The 15,550-nt window shown below is 43.1% G+C and overlaps 1 protein-coding gene across 1 annotated transcript in view; it reads right to left on the reverse strand.

The window, feature by feature from the left end:
- JARID2 (jumonji and AT-rich interaction domain containing 2) overlaps positions 1–15,550 on the reverse strand; it is a gene marked incomplete at both ends in the record, with an annotated part of 201,405 nt that overhangs the window by 107,605 nt on the left and 78,250 nt on the right. The window contains one exon of the mRNA XM_079533628.1: positions 7,987–8,122. Coding sequence (XP_079389754.1) covers positions 7,987–8,122 — 136 coding nt within the window. The remainder of the gene's footprint in view (positions 1–7,986; positions 8,123–15,550) is intronic.

Consider the following 15,550-nt stretch of genomic DNA (forward strand, 5'->3'; position numbering starts at 1 on the left):
TTGCAGTGCCCATCAGCACTCGCAGTCAGCTGTCACTAATTTCTGCTTTTTCTTTTAAAACCACTGCCTCAAACTCCTCTCCACTTTCATGTTATTTTCCATTGTGTTGCTATTTTCTTAATGAAATAGAGCATGCTGTCTCAATGACTGATTTTATTTTTTTTTTTTTCTCTGCTGCCTTACTGGTTGTATCCCTTGCTGTCTGTCCTTCAAATTAAAAGTGCTAGTTATTCAGTGCACGATTTCTTTCTGCCAATCATGAGTGGTAACAGAGCAACTACATGAGTAGTGAAATTTAAACCCTCTTTACAACACTTAGTTAAGGGCTCCAATCTGCAGACATTTTTCTCCACTGCACTTTTAATAAACGCTAAAATAACACTACTGATAAACACTGGCTATCAGATAAAGAAATATGAAGTATTCTTCTCCCTGCTCCGGTGCCTCCTGACAGCTATGGTTGCTAGACAGAGAAGCACTTTGCTCACCTCTTCTGAGCATACCACTGTATCTCTGCCTTCATCTCCACTTTGTGTCCAGATTTCACACACAGAGTTTTCCACCCCTTTTGACAACCAGACGAGTCGCGCTATGGAACTCCATCGTTTACATTACCTTTAACAGCTGCTTAATTTTGTTTTGATCTCTATGTAAAGCACAAGCTACCTCTTTATCACCTCTCAACGCAACTCAACAGCTGGAGAAAGCCGCCAGCACCATCATTTCTCATCCCAGCATGTCACCAGCATGCTTCTTCATCCACCCCGGGCTGCCAGAGTTTGAAGGATAATGACCTCAAGTAGATCCCTCTGATTTTCAACATCCCAATAAAAAATTTGTCATCTAACTATAAAAGCAGTCAAGTTTGTTTAAACTGCCATATCAGATAACTGAATGAATGGCTGGTTTTCAGTACAGAGCACTGCATCTCACCATACAAAGTACCAAGACACTTTTAGTTTTCCAGCAACTTCTGTATATTTTGCCAAACATTTCTCCCCAGACAACTGGGATAAGCCAAAACCCAATGCATGCCTTGCTACAAGAATGTACAGACTTCATATTGTTGTCAAAGAAGTTATGTCTCACTCACAAAACATGCAAATGAGGACTGACAGAAGGTCCACCTTTTGACATAACTGCCAATTCTACCAGGTATTTGAGAAATCACCATCCTTTTGGCTGTATATGCCTGACTAAAAGATGTCAGGGTCCAGGTTCAGGCTGCCAATTTTACAGCTGCAGAAAACAGAATTAAGCAGTTTGCTTGTCTGCACTCAAGGCTGCTCCCTGTACTGCGGATACAAACAACAAATCCAAGGCAGCAGCTACGCAGAAACAACCCTGAATCAAGGAAAATGAAACTGTTGTTCACCGGTTGAGGTTAAGGCAAAGTTATTTCATGGACACTTCAATTTGCTGAATGAAGTTCACTGCACGGGCAGACAAGTGACAGAGGCAGCCTAAGACAGTGAGTGAAAGGAAGCAGACCAGCAGCTCTTACACCCACCAAGCACTTCTGATCCTTTGCCTCACCCTATTTATTTTAGGCCTACAATAACTCAGTCTCCTGCAGACTACGTAAGCTCTTCTGTGGATAATTCATTGCTGATAAAAAATAAATTTCCACTACCTACAATTAACAATATGCAGAGAGGCAAAATTATTTTTAAAATTACTTTGACTAGAAATACACTCGGGGGCAATAGCAACTCCTTTTAGTGGTAGTGAAAAGACGTTTTAAGGAAATTAATTATGCAATTCTGCTGTTTTCCCTATTAGAAATATATCCACCTCTTATCTTCGAGAGAAAAGAGATGGCAGGTGTCCTGCAAGAGAAAACATTCTGGCAGTCCTGAGAAATACAGAAATTGAATTAAAACGGGAGCACCATTTGGACGTAATCAAATTGGGCAGAGATTATGGAGGGTGTAATTTGGCCTGCAGAACTTTTCTAAGTGACGATGATGGAAAAGGCAAAAAGAGCCTGCGTCAACTAATGAACAAGCCAGACCCCGGCAGGCTCAAGAACAAATTCTGTTCTAAAAACAAAGAAAGGAAGAGATATTTGGAAATTTTCAACGGAGCCCAGCCCCAACATCCTGTTATTTATTTGTTAATCTTTAAATGCACTTGCCAGCAAGCACCAAAGTGAAAGTGACATTGAGTGCCATGACAAATCTGCTCAAATGCTTATTTTCTGAACCTTTTAGTTGAAAACATCTATATTTAATCACTGTTCAAAACTAGCCAAACAGGCCGTTTACTCCGAATGTAAAGGGAAAATCTTGTGAGACTGAAGGAGGTATTTCTGCTTCTGTAAATGCATTTTAAAAATCCACTTATACTGACAAGGGTCCTTGGCACACTTACAGTCTTCTACTAAAGCTTAGGAGGGAGACAGACAGACATTACCTACTGTCAACAAACGCAATTTCATATCACTGATGGAGTGAAAAGCTCCCTAGACAAACATTAGCATAAAACCTTCTTCCAATATTTAATTGAAGCTTTCAAAACTAAGAGAGATGAAGTTACTGTATCTGAATCATCACAGTGAAGGAGAAGGGCTACTTTCTTTCAGCCCACCGGGGAGCATAGCTGAAAACCACGGGGCAGTGAGTATGAAAACACCTGAAAGTAGACACATCAAACACAAACACAGCCCCTTCCAAGTAGCACGGCTCCCTGCTCTGCTCAGCATGGTGCTTGTGGGATGGGTAGTCCCAAACAAGGCAATGTGATGCCTCAGAGGCTCCCAGTTGTCTGTCTTGATGCATTTCAGCTCTTCAGTGGAGGGAACAACCTATAGCAAAAGTTGCCCTGGCATCTGTGTGGAAGTGGTTCAGGAGAGGAACGGAGCAGCACGAGGAAGGAATGGACACCACAGCCAACAGTGGACCAAATACAACCTCTGTTTAAAGACTGCATGAAGTTCCTTCGCCTATACAAATGAATTGATGACTTTAAGACGACTAAATGTAAGGTGAAGAATGTCAGAATAGAAATATTACATATTCTTACTCATCAATTTTTGATTCATTAGGCGTGCAAGATTTCCCCCTTGAACCAAAATACTCCCTCACATACATTCAATTTCCCAACAAGCTTATGTTTGCCACACATTTAACCTAGTTGGCATGTTTGGGAATTGTCATGACACCTTTTGTATAGCTACTGTCGATGCACTATATGCTTGAATAATTCCATTGTCTAGTTTGTCATTCCAGTGGAATTACCAACCACCTTAAACAAACACGCAAACTTCTGCACTTTCTTCATTTATGAAATGCCAGCACTTCTGGATCACAAACTTCCTCTTCATCGCTACTTTCTAAAAGTAAAATTTAAGCTCTCTATCATAAAAATTTGCTTTATGATGCACTCTTTTGACATACTGGTTTAATTCTCATTAACGGAACACAAGTGATAGTAACAGCTTTTATTGCGTGTGGGTTTCCCCACCTCCCACCCCATACACAGCCTTATTTCTCATCCTATGCTACACAAGAAAGCTATTTCCTAGGGGAATTAGCTTACCTCTTAGATGAGGATCTCTGAAAATTGGTATCACCATTCCAAACACCAATCCCTGTTCTTAAAATCCTAACACAAATGACAGGCGGCAATAATCAAAATCAGTAAAGAGGTCCCCACAGGTTTTCCAGTGGGCAAGCCTGCTTCCATAATCAGAACTGCAGCATCCCACTTAGGACTACAAAAGGTTTCCTGACAACTTACAGAGGCATCCCCTTTAGATTTTATATTCCCACATGCTGGAGGAGAACGTAGCAAACACAGGCATACTGTGCAGTGTCATTCTATACTCTGTGGGCAACTAGAGCCAACATAAACATACAGCAGTACATCCACTGGTAGAAGAGCCATAAAACACCCCTGCTCTTTCTCTGAAATCCTTCTGGCTGGATAACAAAAGCCAACCAACCAACAAAAACCCCAAAGTAAAGAACGCAGGATAAAAACGTGGGAAAATAACTAGCAGGACAAACATATAAGCAAAAGCCTCAAGTGAAAAGGGTATGCAAAGAAAGGTAGGAGTAAGGATATCCCCAACTCTGTTCTTCACCACGCTCCCCAAACAAAACCATCATGCAAGACTGCTTTCAGGATAACAGATATCTTTAATTGCAAGGTGGAGGCAGCCATATATAATTCACTACAGTACAGTTAATCTCCAAAACTCATTTGAACTCTTCCATCTCATTTTATTAATTTGTATTGTTCAGAGAGGCATGGAAGTTTTCCCTGTGCCGCCACTGGCCCCTCTTCAAACCTGCAAAAATTTCAGCACAGGGAAGACTCCTGCTAATGGGTTCACCTCTTACAACACTGAAGCTGAACTCGCTTTTCACACTATCAATAAGAAAAGCAGCACTGTACTGGCTGCCTTATCATCAGGTTTACTACTGCACTAACCAACTGAAATATTCTGATAATAATGTTCATGCAAGTTCAGCAGTAGAACTTGCATGAACTGTTGGAGAACACTAGTAAACAACTACTGTAGCATATTTATGCAACTTCAGATGCTTTGAAGCCATAGAAAGTACTTAAAGACAATAGTTGCAAGAGGGTAGTGCATATTTTATCTTCTTCTATTGCCAGAAGTCAGTACTTTCTCAGGAAAAAGACTACAGATTGCAAGCTTGTAAATAAGTATAGGGGAATGACAGTTATAAAACCAGGAAGAAAAAAAAAAAACCAACTCTCTGCACTACAGATGGCAGCACCAAGATCAGATCTTACTATCCAGTTGTTTTGCAAATATTGCAGTCCTCTGAGCTCTCAGAAAAACAGGAGACCAACCTACACTTCTACCTCTAGCAAGGAGCTCAGGCAGCTTGAACTACTCTCAGGGCTCTCCTTCCCACTCTTGGAAATGCTTAGGTGTGCCAGGTGCTGGAAGGTGATCTATTCGATTTCCAGCAACAGAAGGAGCAATGCCCATTAACATTCGCTAGGAACAGTGACAGGGTTGTGCAGCACAAACCCTAAAATGGATGCAACCCCTGCCTTTACAGGGGTGAGGGAAGAGGAAGGGGATTGGGAATGTTGGAAGTGATGGCATTCATTTCCCCAAGAAACCATGATGCACGATGTGGCTGAACATCTGCCTGCTGATTGGAAACAGCAAATGAATGCCTTGCTCTGCTTTGCACGCAGCTTTTGCTTTACCTAGTAAACTGCCTTTAGCTCAACCCACACGTTCTCACTCTTTCACCTTTCTGATTCTCACCCACCCCATGTGGGGAAAGTAGTGAAAAGCTGTGTGGAGCTGAGCTGCCTTCCAGGGTTAAACCACAGCAGGAGGCACAGACACCTTTAAATTTCAGCTAGGATTTTTTGTTCCCCCCCCCAACATAGCTGTGGGTGCTGAGCACTAATAAAGAGATTCACTGTATAATCAAAGACTATTAGGATGCTATAATCACAAAATAAACAAGAGAGTTAGGCAAAGGAGGCTAAGATAACAAGAGAATAAATAGAAGGCTTACGCCTATCCTGAGCTCACTCACAAAACTCCAGCAGAGCAGATCTCCAGCAGAGATCCTTCCCCCCTGGCAGCCAGCTCTTCAATAGGTCTAGGAGAGGTGCAGCCAGGCTCCCCCCCTTCCGGCACACAGCTGAATTGCCTTCACCTGTGCTCCTGTGGCTGACTCAGTGCTCGCCTCAGGTGGTCAATCAGAGGTTCAGGCCGTGGCTCAGTAGCTCCCATACATGCACTTAACTGCAATATGATCTTTTGAAAAAATGCACTAGAAACATTGGTTGCAATCTTCATATTGAAACAAATAACATAATCAATAAATGTTTTTTTAAAACTCTAATGGCATAAAGTCACGGATCTGAAGCTAATCTTTAAGATGTTATGTTTTCCAAAATTCAAAACAGTCTGGTAAATTTTTAGCATGACCTATTTTTTTTTCTCTGTCCATAAAGATCTGTGGATTTGAAAATATATGGTTAATGTTTCTTTAAAAGATATAATGAGCAAACTCCATGTTTTCATAGATTTTCTTAATGTCATTGCACTGTGTCAATCCTTCTCCCTTCTGTAAAGCTTCCTTCTATATGGTGACACGTTCTTCTAAATACTATTGGACAAATGGAGCCTTTGGACAGTACTGTTGAAATAGAGCAGTGCTGAGAAAGGACACGTAAAGCATCATGTAACAAACAGAAGGGAAAACAACAGAGTGTAATTCTAACTCAAAATCAGTAAATAAGTAAGCAAGCCAAAACCCCCACAGAACTGATCACCTGTTTTTGTGAAGGAGAAAAAGCACCCAGCAATACAATTCTTAACACCAGAGGCAAGCTCTGAAGTCATGAGCCATGCCATTGCCAGAGAAAGCCTGTGGCATATTCCATGCCTGGTACCTGCATTCACACAGCATTCCCAGCCAACTCACTTTTCATCTCAGCTGCCTTTGGAGAAACTAGACACCATAAAAACCTCAGTCATCCTGCAAGCTGGCACACCATCAAAGCCTCCTAACACACAATTACTGTGCTTCACGCCTTTAGACTTTTTCCTTTGACTAAACAAAATCCCCACAATAGAATAAGAAACTTTCCAAGAGAAATTGTGTTTGACAGAAGATCAATGATGCAGAGGTGTTGGAGGGGAAAAAAAGGCAGCGCTGTTTTGTGTACACCTCCAAGCTTATTAATCGCTTGCTGCTAAAGCTAGATGCCCCTTCCCATCAGATCACTATTTGATATTATTACTGAACTCAGAAGACTGAGGTCATCTTTAATCACATTAAGGAGTTCACAACTGCTTACGCAATACAGTAACTTTATTGTGTTGTCTGCAATTCTCCAGCCATTCCCCTAGGTTTTTGCCTTGTCAGCAATAAGGCTCAGTGAAAATGCAGTGAAATTTGACTCACCGTGTCAAAAACACAAGTTACATGTAAATATGAATAACCTAACAAGTAAGCAAGCACCCAGCTGCTGCTATAATGCATTAGCACATGTATAGTTATGCACATGCTTAAAAGGAATTGCTATAAACTTCCACAAAGAAGCAAATAAGCTCTTGAGAGTGAAGAGAGAACAGTAAGCCTGCCCAGAAATCTGAATCCTGCTACTCATCGCTTTGAAGGCTCAAGCTAGCATGACAAAGCCTTTTCAAAAAGGGTGCTGTGTCAGTGAGCAAATCTGCAAGAGACGAACTTAGGTTCACCTCTGGGCTACCATAGGGAAGGGGATAAGAAACAAGTGATAATAATGACAAACAACAGTAACAGTAATCACCCTACCTCCTTTGCCACCTCCGGTCAATGTCAAAGGATGACAGAAACAAGTCCCTATCATGTAGCTTTGTCTGCATCTCTTTAAAAAACCTTTAAACTCCCTAAAGAACTTAACTATGGGAATCCAGTGTTTCAGCACATTTGCCCTCAGTCCCCTACATCTTTCTACATAGGTCTGTGCTACTTCACCTTTAGGCAACTGAGGGCCTGAACCAAGCCCACTCCAGAGCTGCAGGTCCTGGTTAGCCAGTTTCTTCTACTTGAATGATACTGAACAAGTATATTCTGTCTGTCTGTCCTTCATCAATGTAACTGATTCAGACAGTTTCCATTTATCTCCTCATGAATTTTCACTGCATCTGTAAGAAATCAGTTACCTTTAACCGGACACCTTTGCTGTAGACCTACAAAGCACATCACTGATCAGACAGATCAGAGAAGCCTCCTTTTCTACTGAACAGCTTTGCTCTGGCCTCCACTTCAACATCTACCCTCCATCCTTATCCCTATCTACAACAGCTCACCAGAAACACACAGATTGTCCAAATCGGGCATTTTAAGCACTTTAGAAATGAGCTCGTCTTTGTATTTTGAAAGGACACAGTGCATGCCAGAAGGTGCACTGGTCTCCTTCCTTGCGACAGCAAAGGAGCTGCGTTTGAAACAACTGAGTCCTTGCAGAGACACCAGGGAGGCAGCTTACCATTCACTGCCTTCAGGCTTCCACTAATGCCATCCCCATGTTGCCGCTTCTGTGCGTTCTTGAACTCCTTCAGAGATAAATAAAGGACCTTCCGCACCACCCTCTCCTCTGACCAGGGAATCCCATCGCTGTCATCCTGAAGATGGAAACAGAAAGGAGACGTTAATTGTGTGCATCCGAAACAACGAGTAGCAAAAACAACAAACAACACCCCAATGCTTAGAGTTAGATAAATGATTAAAAAAAGGGAGAGAAGTTGAAAAAAATCCTGTGCAACAAAATGCAATCTAACCTCAAGAAACACTAACAGATAACCATTGTCATCAAATCAGACCATCAGCCCCTCTAATCCCTTATCCTGCAAACAGCAGAAGCTGTCTGCCAGGTGTTAGACAGCAGGTAAAAGCTTATTTGTTAAAATTCTCATAACGAATCATTCTGCCTTGTGGAGAAATTTTAACAGCCTGGAATTGCTCTCTCAGACAATTAAAATAAGGGGGAAGAAATTCCAAACCATTAAATTAAGTCAAATATTGCATAAAACTTACTAGAAAGTTCTGTAAGCCAGCCTTTCTTATTACCATTTTGGCCTTGGTTTTTGCCTCTCAGCTCAGGATTTTACATACTGATATTACACTATCAGTTCTCTGCTTAAATGATTTGTATTTATTGCAGAATTACAGTGTAGTTGATAACAATGAAGTTGTTCTGAATTTATCTTAGCATAAAGTAAAGTGGAATTTGGCCCAGGGGGCATGTGTTTTCTACTTCATTTTTAGAAGACAAATGCTATACTGTCAAAAGGAATACTGGTGTATGTCATATTTAGTATTTGCTTTAGTTAACAGATTAATTCCCTGGAAAAACTATTTCCCTAAAGCCTTTCGCATTCAAATAAATTAAGTCAGCAAACTGATACAAAGACATAAGTAAAATCAGGTGCATCTTTAAAAAAAAAAAAAAAAAGTATATCACATTTTCACAAGCCTTATTATTACTGTCTCAGGGTCTTTAAAGTCATTATTTGAGCATTTCTGTTCTCGAATTTCCCTCAAGCTACATGAATGCCAAGCAAAAAAACCACATTTCCAGAGAGGCCTTGCTCAGGTAAGCACATCGCAGCACATGGCCACACTGCACAGGAAAACCACAACACTCACACCAGGAGGCATGAGAGTTTACACCATCCTGTGTGATAAAGAAGAGACCAACACAAACAACTTTAAAAATAAGCTTAGTTTAGGGTGCACACCAATAGTTTTTCCTTTACTCCTCCAGTAAGGTACTGGCATTCAGCCGCCGAACTGTGATCAAAACCATTCTTCCCCCCAGCTGAATGACAAATGAGTTGGTAAAAAAAAAAAAAAATAAAGAAAGAAAGAAAAGGGGAAAAAAAAAAGAGCCAAAACAATGACTGTAGCAAAGCAGTTAGCATTTTGGCAGTGCAATTCACCCTTCACACTACGGAGCAGCTACTACGCTCTGAGCAACGCTGAGCTGTGCCCAGAGAGCTTCAGCACGCAGGGACCTCCAAGCCAAGACAGCAAACTTTGTAACTGAACATCCACAGCAAAGAGAAACAAGAATCTCCAGGCAAGCACTTTAGAAGGACTAGCACTTCCAGTTGTTTTGTCAACAGTGGTTTTTACAAACAACTTCCATTTACGATTTTGCTGCCAACACAACTTTAAACCTCAACAGAACAAATGATACAGATGGCCACAGCTTGCCTGATTTTAACAGAAATCACCCAAGAAACAACATTTATGTTCCCGTAGACCAGAACATACTGAAAGTAAACCAGGAAGGGAAAGGCTGGGCTTCATGCGTTTCTGTTTTTACAGCAGATCATGAGGTAACTAATTGAATCCCTAAGGAAACTGCTCTGTTAGGAAATACTCGTGAGCATCCATGGTTTTTATTTGACCACATTACAGACACAAGCCTGAGGACGCCTCTCACTCCCTCCAGCTGTATTTGTGGAAATTCTTTATACAGAGGGCAGTAAACAAGAGGACAAGGACACACTCTGGCCATTAATCTGAGGCCGAGGTGAGGTACACAGAGCCCTACATGAGGCAGCACACCCCTCACCACTTGTTTTTATGCACTTTAAGCCACGCATGCGAAGTATGTATGGGTGTGTAATTCTCAACTCCAGCTAACATATCTTGTACTGGAAGACACGTTGCCATTTTCAGTCTCCTTCAGGCCAAGGCTCACGAAACACCAGACCCACCCCAAAACGGGAAGGCCATCACTACCCAACCTCTCCTCTGTCTTTCTGGGAGCGTTTCCCAAAGACCTGAAAGCTGCACCAAAACAACCATTAGCTCCTGATACCCCGAGCCCTTCATTCCTGCTCAAAATACAGCAGCAAAAAGAACAGAAATGCATTGAGCAACGAATCCCACTTCAGCGCCCTTCATTATGCCAAAGCTTGCTGCAAAGAACATGTGGTGGTGGTGGTGCCTGTTAGTTCAATGGCAGCAGGGTGAGATCTGCTGACAGGGTTTGGAAGATCTCCAGGCACTTGGTGCCAAGTGGCGGCAGGGATGAGCAACCTTCACAGGGCACAGCCAGGTCCCTGGGATGCACTGCTTGCAGCTGCTGCTCTGTAGGTAAGGAGATGATCACCACACAGAAGAGGCCTTATAGTCTGAAGGCTACCACCTCCTTGAAACGCTTCGGTAAACGTCACGAGGTCACCTCCCCTCCACAAACAATGTACCGTATGTGTGACAGCAGGCAGCCCTGTTTTCAGAGGGACAATGCTACTGAGAGGTCCTTGTTGTGCCAGCTAAAGACCCCAGCCCTGCTGCAGGACGGCCACGGCATCACCAGGGAAGGAGCAGGTCCCAGGAGACAGCATCAAAGGCCTCTTCTGGCTGCCCCCGAAGCGACGCAGCAACATCTCACAGCGCTCCCAATGAGTGGAGCGCACATCAGGCAGAACCATATCGGCCTCGTGACCACATCTGTACCAGCAGCAGTCTCAACAGAGCTGCTTACAGAGGAGGCCCTCCACATCAGAGCCCACTCGTGCCAAGGCTGCAATTGCCATCGCTTTGCTGTGGGCTTTCCTCATTCCCGTCGCCCGCCTTGCATAAAAGACCTCAAGCCCTCCCAACGCCGTGTTATCCAAGGTCAGCAAAATAAGAGGCTAAACCGGTGCCAATGCCCACATTCATGTGGCTCCATATGTAGGAGCAATAAAAATCTTTCACAATCATCGACTGCATCTCCCCTCTAGCGTGCAGCACAAAAGCAGCCACAAGCCAGAGAGCAGCTGACTCGGCACCCAGCTGGGCTCTTGCAGGGAAGCAGCTCCGGCTCCCGACACTTTTAACCATAATTACATGGGTCAGAACATCCCTTCCTCGCCGTGCCGCCGAGGGAGAGCCGCACCGTGCCTTGCTCCGCGCTCCCACACTCAGCTGGAGAGCCGCAGCAATGCGGCGCGTGCACACCCAGAGCTGCTCAGAATACCTTCCAGTGAAAGCCTCGAGCAATTTCATCTGTGCAGTTTCTTAAAAAAAATAAAAATCATAATCAAACAAAAAAGAGAAAACCACCAATCCCCAAAGAAACTGACTTGATCGCTGCCTTTAAACATTTCCACGGGGAGCAGAAATTTGATAATAGATGGCTCTTGAGGCTGGCAGAGAGGAGTACAGTAACGTCCAACAGCTGGAACTCGAATTCAGAAAAATTTAAGTTGGAATTAGAGAACAATTTCCTCAACTGTGCAAGTAATTAGCCATTGAAACAACTTATGGGGAACTAATGGATTGTCCGTTATTGACTTAGGCCCTAAAAAGCACTGAATAACATCTTAAACAGCGCGTTCATCACTGCAAGCTCAGAGCCTTTGCAGTGTGGAAGGTCAGCCTAGATTGTTTCTGCCTCCCGGTCTGGTAGCAAGATTAGCTCATAGACTTGGTATAAAGAAAATAACGTAAGAAAACAACCAGGGACTGAAGAAAACAACCCCAGGGCAGAATTTAAAAGACCAAATTCCACCATTTCCTTGAAACTGCTAAAAAATCAGTCATGCCACCTTCTCTGTTATGCCATTTCAGGAAAACAGATGTCATTTATACCTGAACTTCATCTGGCAGGGCAGCTAAGTCAGAGGTCAGCAAATTCAGTGCCAGGGGACGGACAGCACAGCCTCCATGCATCTACATGGCACAGTTGTACAGAAGGCACAGACAGTGGGAAGCCCTCTCTGCCCAGCCCGGCTGGCAGCTTGCCTGCAGCTCCACAGTTTCAGGGGTAATGTGTGCACAACATCAGCTCTACACACTCCTCACTTGGGAAGAAATCTACATGTGGTTTTACTACACACAGTCTAAATATTACATAATGTTTTATACATAATACTTACATATTAATATATAGCATTGCTACAATGCACGTGTATGTATTAATATATAATAGATGCATAAAAATCAATATGTAATACACACTAATATACAGCTGTATATGCAAACATATATTTCTGTCTATATTCGTAACGAAATCAAACCACCACCCACATCTCCCACCATTTACCTACAGCTTGGTGCCACACAGCTGTACAGCTTGCTCACATGGCCTTCCTATTTCTGACATGAAATCCCCCCAAAGCAGGCAAAAGCAGGAGGCAGGCCTCGTGCTGCTCTACTCCACAGCGAGCATCCCAACTACACACGGACTCCTGACTCGGGTTTCTCCATTCATTCATCACCAGATATCACATTCCTCAGCCTGGCCCAGCCTTGCCTTAAGCAAACAGGAGTCACAGTTCACAGGGTAAAAGTATGGCTGGAACAAGGGAGAATGCAGGCAGCACTCAAAGCTATTTGTTTTACTTTATGTAAATACTTTAACAGCAGTGATGGCTTTATTTGAAAAGTCAGGACTTTGTAAGGTACAAAGATACTTATGAGTATGTGTGCTGTGACTCAGAGCGGCTGGCGTATTTCCAGCTCCCTCTTTGGGTCTTTCCCAAGCACGCATCTCCTGACCCCATTCCTCTTGCCAGGCTGCAGAAAGCAAAATAACAAAACACAACCCCCCCTTTTTTTTCCAGCACCGTAGCCAATGCTCAGTCAAAATCACTGTGGCACCCAGTGCCCTAAATGAATACGCCTTCATGGTTCGGCAGCCCCCTGAGTGTTTTTCCTGCAGATGCAAGAAGGTCATTTTGAAGCAATGGGAAAAATAAACCACAAGCTTCTAGCCTTTCCTCAAGGATATTTTTGAAGGAAAACTATTTCAAAGGGTTGGTTTCTTTTTTTCCCTGTTTAGTTAGCAACAAAATGAAAATCTGTCTCCTGCATGAAAAACAGACAACACATTCTCAGAGATCATATAAATTACTTTTCAGTTGAAGGACCAAAATGGAAATGTTTGTTTACTAAATTCAAGACCTGCAACAGATTTTGCCTTTTGGCTGTGTATTATCAATGGAAAACAGCTAGACCTGTTTTTCTCTATAAGAATGCCAGACCTAAGAGGAATAAGTGGAAAACCTCGATATGACTTCCCAGACTGAAAGAGATGGCCCATGCAGTCCCAGGCAAGCTACCACCTCTGGGAGCGATTAGCACGCCTGTTCATGAACGGAGCCCGCTTCCACTACGCACACACGGCATAGGGCGAACCTCCAAGGAGGTGCAGAATCTTACTACTCACGCAGCACGCAGACTTCCCCGTTGTGCTGGCGCAGCTCTCTCTTGCTGCCATAAGGTCCCATCGGCCTTTTGATCGTTCTGAACACGCTGCTCCCATTGGGCTGGCAGAGGAAATCCCCTGCTCTGGCTCAGCGGTGCCAGCTCCCTCCCCGTGCAACTTGCAAGAACCAGGCGACAGTAAATTCCCAGTTGAAACTCCCAAGCTTTCGGGACGACTATTTGAAATCAGATTCTAATTTATTCAAATGAAGCTGAATAAATAAAGATTTTCTACTCCTTCTGGCAGCTATCGTGCAGCTTTGATTTCTTATAGCCAGGCACAGCACCTTGCAAACTGGATATCCCGTACATACTCTGAGCAGCATCCACGCAGCCTTCTGCTTACTATCAAGGTCCTTCCACTCCCCCTTCCTCTCCGAATAAAGTTCACACCTACTTAATATTTAACCTTTTAATCAAGTTTAACTATCCAGAGAGGATGTAGCAGTTTCTCATTTAAAACAAACTGCTTATATTCAGTGAGAAAAAAATAAAACCTCATGAATGGCTTAAGTTGATGAAGATTGATACAGCTTGGAGACTTTATAGCACAGTGACTCATGCCTTCTGGAAAATGTAATCTGTTCTGTCTACTTTAGGAAAATAGGTCATGTTTTAAAAATGTGCTAGCTAACATGAGGAAAGGGGAAATTTTCTTTATTAATGGTTCTGTTAGAGTATTAAGTGCATCTGATAATTATAGTGACTTTTTTCCTAGTACTTCCAAACAACTTCCCCAAAAAACTCATACTACGTTATAGCTCCTGACTAGCAGAACTGATGTTAATACGGCAAAGATACAACGGAGGAAAACAGAAGCTTCTCATCTGCCAACTTCTGTACTCCTTCTGCAGCTTTCATCCCCTGCAGTCTCCATTGGTTAGAGCAAATCTGCAGCGCCTGCTGCACTAGGGATCCCATTTCCTCCTTTCAGATCAAGAGCAGCACGGAAGAGAAACGCTCTATTTTTTGGGTCACTAAAGGCCTAGGGCATCTTTGAGCCCACTGAGCTTCAACCTGCTCCTGCAAGAACACATGAGAGTAGTAAACATGCAGCCTGTATTTTCTATCCAACACAACCCTTAACACAGCCTCCCAGAATTGAGACACAAAAAATAATCCCCAACTTCACCTTAGGTCCAAAAATAGAATATTTAGACATCGTGGCTTTGCGTGCTAATTGGTTCTTTCACATAATCTCAGAGACCTCAGCTATGTGCCTGCATCTCTAGCAATCTACTACTCAATATGAAACCAGTGAAAGCTTACAAGACATCAACTGCTTCCCTTGTTGGTCTGCCAAGATAAACAATTGAAAGAAAAGAAGAAAAAAAAAAAGAAAGAAAAAGAAAACACTGCGCCCAAACAAAATGGGAGCAAAGCCAGGCTGAAAGTTGCCTGATTTATCATCTCAGAGCAGAACTGCACCTCGAATCGTCTCTTACTGGCAGCAGCACCGGGAAGCTGCTCAGTTCTCTGCCACCCTGGGTGTGGGCATTTTGAGCTCCGCTGAGAGCTGGCAGCGTGCACAGGGAAGTTGTGAAAGGTGGCAGGGCACTGGATGGAAGGTCAGGTGGTACCAGCTATGAACCTTTGTATGATCCCTAGGACTAATACTTGAAAAGAAAAAAAACTCAAACAAAAGCACTGATCTGATAAACAGGCTCCTTAGTGGGCATTCTGTTAAAAAAGCTTGACCATCTTCAGAAGGGTACGCTGTACACAAACACACGCCACCCAAGAATCATCCAAAATAATTCAAGCATCATCTCCCCTGTAGGTGAGCGCAGGCCTCGAAGGAAAAGCATGCAAACAACCCTTAACTTCCTAAAACGCCATGAAAT

The sequence above is a fragment of the Tetrao urogallus genome (assembly GCF_951394365.1).
Source record: "Tetrao urogallus genome assembly, chromosome: 3".
NCBI lineage: Eukaryota > Metazoa > Chordata > Aves > Galliformes > Phasianidae > Tetrao > Tetrao urogallus.